The 15214-nt window shown below is 39.6% G+C and overlaps 1 protein-coding gene across 7 annotated transcripts in view; it reads left to right on the forward strand.

Annotated features, from left to right (window-relative positions):
• PDE4D (phosphodiesterase 4D) overlaps positions 1 to 15214 on the forward strand; it is a 1409587-nt gene that overhangs the window by 1354969 nt on the left and 39404 nt on the right. For all 7 annotated transcript variants that reach the window (XM_046671306.1, XM_046671305.1, XM_046671307.1 and 4 more), the window contains one exon: positions 571 to 683. In XM_046671306.1, the coding sequence (XP_046527262.1) occupies positions 571 to 683 (113 nt within the window). The remainder of the gene's footprint in view (positions 1 to 570; positions 684 to 15214) is intronic.

Consider the following 15214-nt stretch of genomic DNA (forward strand, 5'->3'; position numbering starts at 1 on the left):
GCGATGGAGCCGCGCTGCGCCCGCCGCCCGCGGAGTTGAGAAAGAAAACAGGAAACGTGGTGGCCGCACAGCCGGCCGTGGCTGATTCATTCGCTTCGAGGGCAGGCTCGGCAGGCGGGGCGGCGCGGGGCCGGCACCGACCAGATCGTGCCCGGGGACCGGGCGCGCCCTCCGCGGGGCGGGCTCCGAGGCGCGCGCGCCGCCCCTTCGCCGTCCTCCGGGACTGGGACTCTCGCTCGAGCCCGCCGCACCGTCTCAAAGTCGCTTCGTGGCTTTTCGGGGCTGTGTCTCCGTGTAAAAGTTGGCTGGCCGCCCCTGGCGCGCCCTGCCTGGACGCCGACCTGAGACGCCAAGCTGGAGAGCCCGTGCTTTCCCGAGCCCGGCCGCCCCGCTAGCAGAGCCCCGGCCCCGCTGGCGGTGCTCGGCTCGGCAATATGAAGGAGCAGCCCTCATGTTCGGGCACCGGGCATCCGAGCATGGCGGGGTACGGCACGATGGCCCCCTTTGAACTCGCTGGCGGCCCGGTGAAGCGCTGGAGAACTGAGTCCCCCTTTCCCTATCTCTTCGCAGAGGAGGCCTATCAGAAACTGGCCAGCGAGACCCTGGAGGAGCTGGACTGGTGTCTGGACCAGCTAGAGACCCTGCAGACCAGGCACTCCGTCAGTGAGATGGCCTCCAACAAGGTAAGCCCCGGCTGTGCTCTCACCGAGGCCCCGAGGCTGCTAATTCCCACGCTGGGGAAGCCACCAGTCCCCGTGGCCCCGGGAAATACAGAGCTTTGCCACACTTAACGGCATGTTGGTGGTTCTGCTCTCTTGGAGGAGGGTTCCTGATTCTCTGCCTTCCTTCTCTTCCATTCACCCAGATAGATTAAACAATTTGCAAAAGCAACTTTGACGTAGTTTGATTGCAGTACCCCCAGGACACCGTGAGTGGGTTTTTGGGGGGAGGGGGGCGGGATTCCTAAGTGACACTTTGCCCTTGCAGCAGAAACCCAGTCTGGTCCATTGCCGTTGCATATTTAAGGGTATTCTTTGGAATCCCAGTTGGAGATGAGAGTTGCTAGAGGTCAGTGCAGTCTCTTAGATGTCACCACCTACTGCACTGAAACTCAGAAGAGTTCACTGAGCTTGGACCCTGTAACCCTCATTTATCTAGGTGTCAGGGTACCCTGTAAAAACTGAGCCTTAATATGTTCCCTCGGCCATAAGTGTCCGCAGGAAACATCAGCAAAGTTGGAAGGTGCATTCTGATCATTACCTTTGTTTTCATGAATCCTGGAGAGAAAGTCCAGTTTTCTGAGGTCATTGAGTTACAGTGATGCTTCGGTGGGGCATTTGTGCCATATATGCCAAAGTGCTGGTCTTGGTGGCTAAAGGACTTTTGGGAGCTGAGAAGTAGACTTCAGCCTGACACGGCCTTAAAGCAAGGTGGAGTGTTGTCATTTTTGCTGTATTTTTTTGAAATTCCTGGGGTTTTTTTGTCTTTAGTTATGTAAGGAAATAGTTGGGATTATGTATGTTTTGAATGACTGTTTGGCTGAGGGGTTAGGAAGGGAGGCCTGTGCATGTTGGATGCAGATGGCTGAGGGATGCAGCCGATAAGGACTGATAACTTTGTGTGGCGATTAGTAACACTTGCCTTTTGAAGATATTTCCATAGTTTTGACCACCTATTTGGAAGGTCAGGAAGGCTATACCATTTTACTGTTTATCTGTGTGCCAGTATCTTTCAAGTGATGCTTTTTTTTTTTTTAGCCTACCATAGTTTTTGTCCCACCTGTTTTTTTCTCATGCAGTTTTTAAAAATACCATAGCATATCAGTGACCTGATTGTCTTATCTGTTGACAGTGCTTATATAGATGGCATTGTTTTTAGGTGAAAAGTTAGCTTCAGAAATAAACAAAATAAAAGAGACTCCCCAAAGTCACTGTCTGCAGGCACTAACCTACCCATAAGCACACTGATCTCCCATTTGCACACTGGTGATCAAATCTGGGGGTTTTTTGTTGTTATTTGGGCCTCATCAAAATGACCACTTATTGCTCTCTTACTACCTGCTGTGGCATTGGGTGCCATTGTTCTCATCTGGCTACGGATTCTTAGTTGATTGATTAATTCTGTAAAATATAAATTGTTCTTTCATAATTTGATCTATTATAACAGTAGGCGTACGCCGAGTGTCTCCAGTGTCCTACATGCTGAATGGGACCATTCTGCACTGGGCCTGAGCTCTTAATTCTCTTGTCTGGTTAATTTTGTGTAGTAAAAAGAAGAGCAGAACCTGAAGACACCTAAAGAAATGTGCAAGCATTTGTTTATGTTTTCAAGTTGATTTGACGGTACTTTTTCAGCGAAATGAACCTGACCAGTTACAGCTGCTTTGCCCTCAAATCCATGCTTTTAATGATGAGACCTGTGTTTGAATTTAAAAATTAACATGAAATCTAATAATGTATTGTAAATGATTTCAACTGTCAAGTAATTAATTTATACTTTAAGATAAAAAAATAAAACTTTAGGTCACAATAATTGGTCAAAATGATTCCTTTCGTTTAAAGGCACCAAATAAGACGGGGATTTTTTTTTTTTTAACCTTTATTGTGAAACAGGCCCCCAGAGTAGATTTTGAGTTAATTTACAGGTTTAGTATGGGAAGAAGGTTTATTTGCTTGAGGTGAAGGTGGGGTTAAGTGAGAAAAGACTTTTTCAAAATGTAGTCATTCTAGCTGTGTTTATGTCTTGTGGTCGAAAGATTATTGACCCGACACTCATTTTTAACATTAAAAAATTTCAACTCTGCTGAAGCTGTTGCTTAAACTTTTAATGTCTCAACCATTGATTTCTCTTTTTTAACCCGTTCATTTCTAAATGAGTGCTAAGCTCCTGTGACTTTTTATAGATGAAGAGGATTAGCTTAGAAGGAAAAAAAGCTCTTGGTAAAGGTTGTAAAGTTACCCTTCTGCTTGGTGACAAGGGCACGAATAAGTCACATCCATATGAGCTGTAAACTGAGTTGGAGCAGCTGATCCGAAGTCCCCATGAGTGATGCTAAACCTGAGTCTGAACTGGAAATGTGACAGCTTGCCTCACATGTCCACTAGGTTGATACGTCTTGACTATGAATGAATAAGTCTGAAACAGTGCTTTTAAGGCTACTAGCTTTACTACCATCAGTTCTTTTTACATGTACTTGTTTGAAACAACCAGTGTTTCCAGGTTATTCTCTTTTTGCCTTTGAAAAGTCGTGCCATTTTTCTGTTTTCTCTCTTGAGGCTTTTTTTTTTTTTAAAAAAGAATTACTGTAATAGATTAAAATAACACAAAAATACTGGTAGAAGATCAGGATTTTGAAGGGATTATATAGAGAAAGTATTGATTATGGAGATAGATTTGATTATTAGGAAGAAGGAAGTTGATTCCTCAAACTCTAACAAACTGGGGTAATAGATTCTTCCTCTGTTTTTAAAAATCTTACTAAAAGGAATCTCAACTATTAGCAGCTTTTAAATGATGCTTTAGCAGCAACCAGCTCCATTTCCTGATGGGTATTGTCATGTGCATAATGCTTCTGATGGTGTCCAGACAGGGAAATGACAGACATCTTGGTAACACAGGTAGAATGCTTGTACCACGTAGGGTAAGAGACTCCAGATGGCGTTTAATTCGAGTGGTTAAATCTACAGCATTTACCCTCATAAGCACATTAATCTGCCTGAGATTTGTACAGATTTCCTTTGGAACCTCATTGCTCAAGTTGGGGGAGGTTTTGGTGAGGTCTCAAAGCTTTGGGAACAGGCAGACCTAAAAGTTGAATCATGGTTTTGTTCCTTATTAGCTGAGTTACATTAGAGAAGTGACTTAAAAATTTTTAGCTTCAGTTTCCTTAGCATAAGATAAGCACAATAATATCTATTTTGAAAGGTCAGTGGAAGAGTTGGAAAGAATATATATAAAACGGCTAGCTAATGAATAGTTCCTGACAATAGTAGGCACTTATCCCCTTGTAATTGGTATTATTATGTGAGGTTTTAAGTCAAACTTCATTGGTTGTCTACTTGACTATGTTTTTTTACCATTCAGTTGTATTTTATGCTTAACATTTTCAGTTTCATGGATCTTTATAATATAATTCTTAAACAGCTATCTTAATGCACATTTCTATATTATAAAAAAATTATATTTACTCTTTTTTGGTATAATATAAACATAAACATTTTGAAGTTCTAATTAGAAGTTCAATCTTTTCTTAAATTCCAGTTCCAGAATTTCAGACAGACGAGCTAAACACTTTTTCTGTTTTACTCTAAAACTGAAAACACAGTACTCATTAATCTTTAGGAAATATTAAATATAATGTGAGATTGGTGGACATATTTCCATCCTTTTGTACAGATTTTGCAAAGCTAAAATGCCTTTTTAGACTATTTTTAAGGCAGAATAATTTCACGGTGTTGTTGGTTACCCTTCCCTTATGGAAAGTAAGGTGAGGACATGAGGAGGGCAGGCCAGAAGTCTAAGCCTCAGGGCTTTCAAAGATTATGCTGTGGAACCCTGCATCTTTATCCTCTTACAACTTAATAATGCACATTTTACCAGGCCTTCAATAGAAAGTGCTGTGATCTTGAAGGAGAAAATGAAATCATTTTGACTTCCCCCCAAAATATACCACTATAAAAATGTATTTTGTTTCTTCTCCGTAATTTTGGGGCAGTTCCAAAATTCCCAACACCATTTTGGTGTTGCTGGAAACTAGCGTGCTTCGAGCTAAAGTCTGTCTGAAAGTTAGGATTCAAGCATGCCTTGAAGAGACTTAAGGTTTTTCTTAAGTTCATTCCAGAAGTACCTATTCCAGCTTTGCCGTTGTAGTCATGACTTCTTTATGAATTTGTCTGTCTGGTTTTGAAAAACCTCTCTATCATAAATTGAGTTGCTTCTCTGGGGTGCTTTGTCTGGGTGTTCTCGCTGTCTGCTCCCCCTGCTGCTTTTTGGCTGTCAGTGCATACAGAACATATACTAGAGCTTTTTGTGACTGTTTACACATTTTCTTCTGGGCAAGAAGGGTATTGGAATGAACATAGAGTGTTCATAAAAGTGGCTAAATCTTAAGATATTTCAGCATTACTGAGTATATGATAACTTTCAGAACAGAAATAAATATTTAACTTTTGCTGAGAAAGAAGCTGAAGTTAGGTGGAAAAGGAATTTTAATTTTATGGAGAGCAAATAGCAATTAACAATCGTTTTCTACATGAAAATATTAAAAATTATTGACATATAGTCATAAGAGAATTGTAAAGAGTTAACCAACATGCCTGAAGGAACACTTTAAATTTTAAAAGAAAATGTCTCCTGTAACTATAGAAACTCAACTTATTGATGTTTTGAGTTTGCTCTCTGCTTTTTCATCCACTTAATGAAAGTAGATTTGTAAAGATTTATGTAGTTGACATATAGAGCCTTAAAGTTAAAATGAAGGATTGGGAATGCTTGTTTTTATGATCACTATTAGAAAAAAATGCTTTCTTTGCTTTTATTTTAAGTAATAATAAAAAGAGAGAAACACTTTTAACAGACATTTTTATATTTCATTGAATAGTAAAGCCCTTGATTTTAACTTAATAAAATAGTACAATTAAAGCAAATCTTAATTTGTCTCTATTGTCATCAACTCAGTTCCCATATCAGTATTTAGTGGCAGTAACTTAAATATCCGTAACATTTAATTATCAAAACTTCTAATTTTTGTGATTCAATAAATTAGTCATTACCAGAGAAATTCCTTTCAGTTATTACATTTTGATTCACGTATGGGATAGCAGTGACTTCTGTCTCAGAGCTTTATGAACTATGTCCTTCTTGTTAAATTTCAAAACAAAAGGCTTGGTCAAGATAAAATAGTACTTTTCCCAATGTTATGGAGAGATTGAACAAACTTTTTTTTCCCCAGATAGCAAGAATGATGGATAATGCTTTTGTTCAATTTAAGAAGACTTCTATGATAGTCACAAAGATTGTAGCTATTACTAAAGATACACATATGTGGCAGATGTGAAATGCTGATAATGTCATGGTTTTCAATTGATCTGTCCATAAAATATGTAGAATCAGATTTTCTCTTTTTCAGAAAGAACTGACCCTTTAAAATGCAAATAGCTGAGGTTGATTTGTGAGGGCGTAGCTCTGCCAGGGCCATGGTGCTGTACCCGGCTATTTGTTATGATGATTTAGCTGGCACTCTTAGTCTGAGATCTTTCTGGGAAATAGAGAGATGGGTAGCCCTTTATTTTAATGTTCACACTAGCTTTAAAAGACATTTTCTTTTATTCCCTGTCACAGGGATCGAGGGGTGAGCCTTAATGTTTGCTTAAACAACCAACAATTCTGCTGTGTTCATTAGGAAATTAAATTGGATTAACGACTGCAGCGATGATAGGCTTATTACACTTTCTACATCTCTTTAATGAAATATTTTTCATCATTATTATTGTTTAGTGTTCTGGGCTTTTTGCTGTTGTTTTGCTGTACTTTGCGTGTGATGAGGATGAGTGAAGTTTGCTCCCTGGCCTGGCATGTACACCAGTGATGCTTATGGCAGCTTTGTAGGGTGGAAAGAACATCGATGTTTTTTGTCAGTTGGCTTCAAATTCCAGCTCCTCTTCTTATCTAATATTTTGGGCAATATGCCTCACTTCTCAGAATTTCAAATTTTTCATTTATAAATGGGGATAATAAAGAGGAAAATAAAATTGAAAGGTTGTTGGGAGCATTAGATATAATGTATAGAAAGCTCAGTTTGGTGCGTAACACATACTGGGTGCTCAATACATGATGTGTAATTTCTTCTTTGTCTACCATATATTGGAAAAGAGAGATTAAGAAAAACCATGTGTCATATACTCCTCGCAATGTAAGACCATAATATTTCTGAGAAGAAAAACGTGACCTTTCTATTCTGTAACTAATAACAATCTAAATTAGTGTTGCTCAGACTTCCTGTTTACATTCATAATTGTTATATATTGAATATTTTTATTTAAAGCATTTCTATTTTAAATGTCAATACCCACCTGAGTGCCTCATCTAATACATAACAAAATGAGAAAATGTCCATCCATGCCACCTTAAAGCATTTTGCTTAGAACTCACAGACACTGGGCATGCTTGTGGATATACTAGTCTAAATCGGCATCAAGAACAATTTTTGGAGTCATTTTTGGTTAGAAAGATGTTTGTTTTAAACAACCTGTGGTTTTCCTTCTCTGCCATTAATGGGATCTCCCCACTAGAGGAGAAAATGCCAGATTTCATCAGCAGAAATCTTCCATTCATTAGACATTCGTTCTTCAGGCAGAATGGTCTGTGGATTTAGAGGTCTCTCCTGGAGCCAGACTACCTGGTTTGGGGTCACTCTCTCTGCCTTTTACTGGGTGTAAATTAAACGACTTACCTTCTGGGCCTCAGTTTCCTCGTCTGTTGAATAGTTGCTGTGATTTGATGAATTAAAAGATGGGAATTGTCTAGACAGAGTCAGGAACACAGTGCGTGCTCAGTAAGTTGAAGTCCTTTATTTCCGTCTATTAGGGAATATCATGTTTCTTTTCTCATTTTGTGGGGTGAGGGTTGGAGAAAGGTATTTGCCATCCTGAAACCTGTGCTTCCAGTGAGCTTTTCAGAGGGAATGGTGGCCTGATGACATTGATGCTAACCAAATAGGACTGACTGTTGGACGGTTTCACTTGCTCTTCTTCCCATCAGTGACTTTTCAAGTTTACCTTTTGTTTCTCTGTGTGATTTTATAGTATAGCCCATCAAACTGCCCTGAGCTTTTATCAGAATATCTAAAACTCTTTGAGCTATTTGTAGCAGAAATACATAAAGCAGTAGAGAATAGTCTAGCCAGTTTTTTTCATAAATGAAACCTGTTAATTCTCTGCATGAGACTGAAAATAACCTAGGCACAGAATCTCTTAATATAATTTAAAATTAAGAAACGTATATTAAGCACATAGCATCCCATTACATCTCTCACCATCTTAACTATCTAGTATATACACAAATATTTGCTTGCTCTGTCAGCTGAGAGGGCCTAAAGCAATGACACCCCAGTAGCAATGAACACCTCTGGCACCCTCATCTTGGTTTCTAATACCATTCTCCAACCAAAGGAACCAGGATTCCTTGGAGAAATAGCTGATTCTAGAACTGGGACAGGAAATGAGGCTGGACCATGTTGTAGTACCAGAAAGTAAGGAAGTCCTCAAACATTGATGGGAACATCACAAAGGAACACAGGAGCAAACTGAAAGAGCTCCCAATTACCAAAGCTGGAACTGTTTGATCAAGAAAATAAACTAGTATTGGGATATAACCTAAAGTATAAACTATAAATATCCATGAGTTCATATTGGTAGAAATAATTTATTGAATAAATAATTACATGGGGAGAATAGACAAACCTGTGCAGAAGAATTCCAAAATAATTTATGTAGATACTCCACCTTCAAGGAGGCAGAGCGTAACTCTCCACTCCTTAAGTGTGGGCTGTGCATATTGACTTCCTTCTAAAAAGCGCGGTGTGGAAGAACGTAACAGAGTACCCCTCTAGTGGACAAACCTGATGCACACACACTTCCTCTGCCAGGGGATCCAAGTTAACAGCAGCAGTGGGACGTAGGTTGCCTTGATAGGATCTGATGAAAATGGTACTTTACATCTGTGGTCTTCCTGCCAAAAGCATATAACCCCACTCTAATCATGAGAAAAGTATCAGATAAGTCTTAGTTGAGGGACGTTCTACAAAATACCTAACAAGATACTCCTCAAAACTGTCAAGGTTATCAGAAACAAGGAAAATCTGAGAAACTGTCACAGCCAAGAAGAGCCTGAGGAGACATGACGACTAAATGTCAGGTGGCATCCTGGATGGGATCCTGGAACAGAAAAAGAACATTAAGTGAAAGCTAAGCAAATCTGAATAAAGTGTGGACTTTAGTTAATAACGATGTATTGGTATTGGTTCAATAGTTGTGACAAATGGTCATACTAACGTAGCATGTTAATAATAGGGGAAAATGGGAATTGGGAATATGGGAACTCTCTGTACTTTTCACAATTGTTCTGTAAATCTAAAACTTTTCTAAAATAAAAAGTTTATTCAATCTTAACCATCCTTGAAGGCCTATCTGGAATGCCACCTCCTCTGTGAAGCCTTTTCTGTCTTGTCTTCCCCCATGTCTCTCATTGCAGCCTCCCTTAATTGGGTGTAACGTCTTTCTCCTTTGACCTTCCGCAGGACTTTCTTTGTAGTTCTCTTAATTCTTAATGTAATATTTGTTTCTTTGTTTTATTCTTATCACATTGTACATTAGGTCATCAGTCTTACTCCTTTTCTAGCCCTCATTACGTCGGACACAAGACTGTTGAGTAGGTGCTCAGTAATATTGGGTGAATTATATGAATGGTATTGTGGTGATTCTTGAAATGCAGCTTTAAATGTTTCTGCTCTCAGTGCTCTATGAATCACTACTGATCAGTCTCAGGGACTAAGGTTAATTTTACTCTTCTAAGCCCTGAGTGCTTAGAAGGTAAAAGTTCTTCCGTTATGGGTCACAGCTTCAATTTTACTGTTTGTCAGATCCTTTGCAAGGGAATTACTGACCATTTGGTCAAAGAATTGAAGAAATTTATTCTAAGTTTTCTGTCTAGTGTCATTTGAGTGGCATTAATACAAATTAATAAAATGAAAATATAATCTGTGCCTGCCTACATCTTAGTTCTTTGGTAGTTTTGGTAGTATTTAGCATGATCAGTATTTCAAAGCATCATTGTTACTGTTATCCATTATCCTTCTCAGACTCAAGTCTTTATGTTCAAACTAAAAGAGACAGAAGTGATCATTTGTCTGACTCATCTAGTCTAAGTTGGAAATTGAGGCCCAAACCTTGCCCAGGTCCACCTAGGTCGTTAGAAATCTCCTGACTTCTTATGTAGCTCACTTTCTAGAGGGTCTCTGCATCATTTTGGATCATCTCTGTAGCCTTTATCTCAGCTTGTGTTCATGAGCTGGGGGAGAGAGAGACTTTTCCTTTTTTCTTTGAGTGTGTTAATGGACTACAAGCCATATTTCTGGTAAGCATGTAGATTCAATAACTGTTCAGACACATAAACAGTGATTTTCTACCCAGCCACTAGGAGTATTGATGAGGCCTTCTACATCAGTTCTAGCCCAAACCCAGTGAGTGTCAATATATCATTTTATAGTTGGTCGTATAAATCAGTACGTATGCATGATGCTGGTTAAGGTAAATGCCATTTCTCGCCTTGGATCCGTAGACTTAGGGTCTGTGCATTACAGTTGATGCCTTGCAAGAAGGTGTTTTTCTTTCGTTGACAAGAATCCTGATCATTTCCCACTTAAGAATCTCAGTTCCGCTTATAGACACTCATCAGAAATTGTAGCATAGGTTATGCTCAGAGTAGTCTCATCTCTTTTAAATTAACAGCGTATAGTACACAGAGAAAAACCACATAGGCCATATTGATGGCTGTAAACTGTTCTCCTTTCTCTGTACCCATTTTAGCAGTAACATCCTGGTTATAGGTTTGTTCAAACTAAAAATGACTTATCTGACCACTTCCCCTGCTAGCCGGGGAAGAAAAGTGTGTTTGTTGGCTTTTGTGTGTTAGGGAGTATTCTGCGTAGTTTTACCAGGGCATGCTTGGGTTCCCGTCACCATTCTGGTCTGCTGCACTGTAATCCCTACACTGGCGGCCTTCGGCTTTTCTTACTGGCAAGCAGTGTGCTGTGCAGACATGGGCACCATAATAGGAAACACCTCGGCCTGTCATAAACAGGTCTGGAGAGTAGAAAGCACAGGCTGACAGGGATGTGTCCATAGCAACCAGCAGAGATGAGGCTGCCATCATGGAGTAAGTGCAGGCTGATATCTGTCTTCTTCATTTCAGAAAATAACTGGCTGATTTTCAGCTGCCTTCCAATGTTGGCATAGCTGCGTTTTGGTTGCTTGGTTTTGTTGTAGACCTGATTATCGATAAAGACATCTTAAATAACACTCTGCAAAATATTTTGAGACGACATATCAAAGTGTTTTCTTTTTGTTATTCTCCTTTTAATTCTACCTGATCATTCCAATCCAAACCCTTTAGGGAGAAAAACCAGACATTTCATGACAGTGGGAAAATATTTTTTAAAAAAAGAGTCATAAAAAATCAAATTATGTGTCTATGTAAAGAATTATAAATTATACAGAATTACAAAGAAAAGAGCATTTCTTAGTAAGGTGACTTTCTGTTGTTTATGCCTTTACATCAAGTTCAAATTTTAGAAAAGGAGAAGGTTCTTTGACTAAGAAAGATTCTATTTTATATTTACTAGTTTTTTTTAGCTTCAGAAAAGTGGTGAACTACAACTTTAACAATAATGGGCTTTGTCTCGAGAATTGAGAATCAATTTCAAATTTGGAAGGGCTTTAACAGTTTTTAAAAGAGAGAAATGCTTTCATGGGTGCTTTAAATACATAGAGGTGTCATTTCATTATTTGCAAGGAAGCCTTATTTCACAAAAGAGGTTAAAGACTGTAAAAGATGAAAAAAGCTATAATTCCATTAAAAGAATTCAAAAATTAGGATAGAGCTAAGAGAACTGAAGTCTTGAATCTTTTTTCTTCTTTTCTTTTTCGAGAGCTTTGCTCAAAGCCTTTCATAGGTTGGGTGTTCAGTGGATGTTTGCTTCCCTCTCCTTTCTGGGTTTTAGTAAGCACTGATCCTCTTGTATTTTTTATTTTGGATATTTCAAGTCAGGTTCAACAATATGCTCTGATAAGAATGACACTAATTAACATTGTCTTTGGTATAAATTTTGATTTTCTGTTTTTTGTTTTCTTAATCTTATATTCTCAGTATGATCTCTTAGATCTCTATAAGGGTAAAAAGAAGTCATAGGAATATTTTACTAGAAATATTCTCATTTATTTAATATACGTTGGGAAAGATTAGTTTACTTTCTCCTAGAAGATACTGTTTGGGCCTAAATCTTCATTTTTCTATATAGTGTTAGTGAGCAGTAAAATGATATAAAGGTTCATAGTAGAAGAGACCAAAGACTTGCATCATTACAGACTGAATAGTCAGTCCCTATGTAAGAGGAATTTGTTCTCGCAAAAGTAGAATTCAGTGGTGAAATTATTTATTGTCCCTTAAGCCTATTTTTGAACATTTTGCTGTCCTCCATTTCATACATATGAGCAGTTTTTGACCATAGCTGGTCAGGAAACAACAGCATGTACCTTATTTCTAATGTAAGGCGTGATCCTGGTGTTTCCTCATCCCTCAAACCTTAATTTCTAACTTAGTCCTAGAAACAATACACTACATGCCAAAAAATTTGTCCCACTTGTAAAGATGAAAAACTGAGGCTTATTTAAACTTGTCCAAGATCCATATGCTTCTTAATAGATATAAAGGTAGTTGATTTTCTGAACGTAGCATCTGGGGGGAGGATGGCGAGATAGAAAAACAAGTGTTTGTTTTCAGGATGCGTTTTCAAAATGTGTCCTAATAATCTTTTTAAAATTTATTTAATGAGCTCTAGATTCCAAAATACTGAAAATAACTTCAGCAAAGTAAAATTCGTGGAGGGGAATCCCATAGTGCAGATTATTCTGCCTGCCTTGTTCTGTGTCGTGCCGGGATGGGAGCAGAACAGACCTACCCAGCTCCTGGCTCCTCAGAAGGCTATGATGGTGAGACAGTGTGCTAAGTTGGGAGTCACCCTAGTAAGCAGGTAGTTAACAGGGCACAGGTATAAATTGAAGGGTAATGGGGTCAGTAGGGTGAGAAGACCAGGTGACTAAAGCAGATCTGAGATTCTGAGCTGGCAGGGGATTTGGAGGAGGGGGTAGAATTGGATGGGATGAAGCTTGATTTCTAGGGCAGCACAGAGACAAGGTATAGGATAAACTCAGGGGATGTGTAAGCAGTGTCAGGATTCTTAAAATGGCCTATTACTATGGGGTCGCCTTGGAGGTCTGTGTTTTTAGTGGGAGCAAAATGGGGAGGGAAGATGCACTTGTGGATAAAGTGAGGAATGAAGATTGAAGGAAGGAAAGGGAGAGAGAAAAACATATTAGGCAGTGAGATGGGGAAGGGGAGGGGTAGGAAAGAAAGGGATGTCTGCCTGGGCTGACTTAGGATCAGGGCTGTCCTTGGCTGGAGGCAGGCTGACCAGTTCGTGTTCCTGCCCCCTGTTCACCTCAGGGTTCAGATGGTGAAATCTGGCTGGAATGACCCTTTGGGACAGCCTTGAAGAAAAAAAGAAATCTCAGATGGGTCAGCATGAGGGTGTGAATGTTTAAGGGAGGGCAGTCAGCTGTGGGAGTGGGGGTGGGGAGAGAGCTGACTGGAGAGGGGTGACTTATGGGCAGAGTGTAATTCATGAGGCACGAGTCTTTTTTAGCACCAGTAGCTGGCGTCACCTCCTTCACCTGTTGCCTCCTTGAGTCATGGCCCAGTGGCAGCATGGGAGGGTTGTCACATCCAACTGCTGGGACATCTTCTGAGGAACCTGTTGCCTGGGAGTGAGGACGTGGGACAGCAAGGTACAAGCTGGAACAGGGTGAAGAGAGATTGTGTCAAAATAAGTATAGCTGAATTCACTGTAGTATATCGTCATTATTAGATGCCAAAAGAGAAAAGTGGAGCAGAATAATAGATGACAAATGTGAACTTGTATCTTGATTCTGCTTTAAATCTCCTAAATTCCGGTGAGCTTAGCAATTCCTCTTCCGGATATAAATCTACGCCACACTAGAGTTGTGACTCTGGATAATTAAATTGCTTCAACCTCTCTGAGCCTCTGTTTTCTCTGTAAATCAGGACTAACAAAATCTCTCTCACAGGACTGTTGTGAGAATTAAATGAACACTTATGTCAAGGGCGTAGTGTGGTGTGCACACACGTAATGGGTACTCCGGCCTATCTTTAGTAGGGATGGGATTGGAACTATTTTTAAACTTAAAAGATGAACTTTATATGCTGCCATATAGGTAACCCAATGCAACTGCAGCTTGAATCAACAGGCCTGGACGAAAGTGCTCACCGAGTGTGCCTTTGAAATCCTGATACCCAGTCTTGGTGATTTATGGGACCTCACTAGCTTGCATATGTGATGGCTCACTGAATTTGTTTACTTTAGTTTTAGCTCGGTTACCTAGCACTCTATGGTAGCATATTTTTATTTACATTCTCACTGACTGCTTGATTATGATTACTCTGAAAGAATATGTATGAAAGCAGCCATGAAAGAAGCTTATTAGAGTTGGGAGGGTCTCATGTAGATCTTCAATCTACTTTGTCTAAAAATTGGTATACTTTGCTTTTCCCTTGCCCTGAATGACCTCTAAGGCCCCCCAAGTGATTTTTCTGATTCTGTGAAATGTAGAGATTATGATTATTAACAAAGTATCAAAAATCAATCAGTATCAGGTTACTGGGTCTCTCTTTTTGGGGAAGGTAGAAACAAGAACCAAAAATAGACCCTTTAATCATTGTGCAGATTTAAAATGGCAGTCTAGCTGAGAAACAAGGAGTGGATGAAATGACCTTGAACCTAGTTCCAGCCCATGGTGAGGTCTTAGTCATGACAGTCACCATGGCCAGAGGGAGAAGAAACTCCCAGCAGTGGAGTTGCTGTAAGAGTTGAAAATGAGTTGATCCCTTCCACTTTCCACTTGCTGTCAGTCACTCTGCAGAGAAATGAAACTGGTATGCTTAATACAAGTTTTGTGAGTTTTTTTAAATTCCAGAAGCCCTTAGAGGTGAAGGAGATTTGTGAGATCAACCTGTTCACCTGCTTCATTTTACTGATGAGGTCACCAGGCACAGGAAAGTTAGAGTGACTCAGAACAAACCAGTCCTGTGTTATTTTTGTCAAAACTTTTATCTTGTGGCGAATAAAAATTGTTTGTTGCCAGACAAGACCCTGATTTCAGTCTTTTTTGACATCGTCACTTTTGAATGAAATTTTCATTTTGGTGTGTCTTTATTATTTGTATTTGATCCTTACCTATTCTCTAGACCACATACCATTTTCATGTGAGAAGTAAATCATTAGGTGGTGGTGGTGGTGGTGGTGTTTTGTACTTCAAATAACCACAGTCCAATATTTAGGCTTTCACTCAGGATTTTTGTTTTT

Source organism: Equus quagga, chromosome 9, assembly GCF_021613505.1.
Source record: "Equus quagga isolate Etosha38 chromosome 9, UCLA_HA_Equagga_1.0, whole genome shotgun sequence".
Taxonomy (NCBI): Eukaryota; Metazoa; Chordata; class Mammalia; order Perissodactyla; family Equidae; genus Equus; species Equus quagga.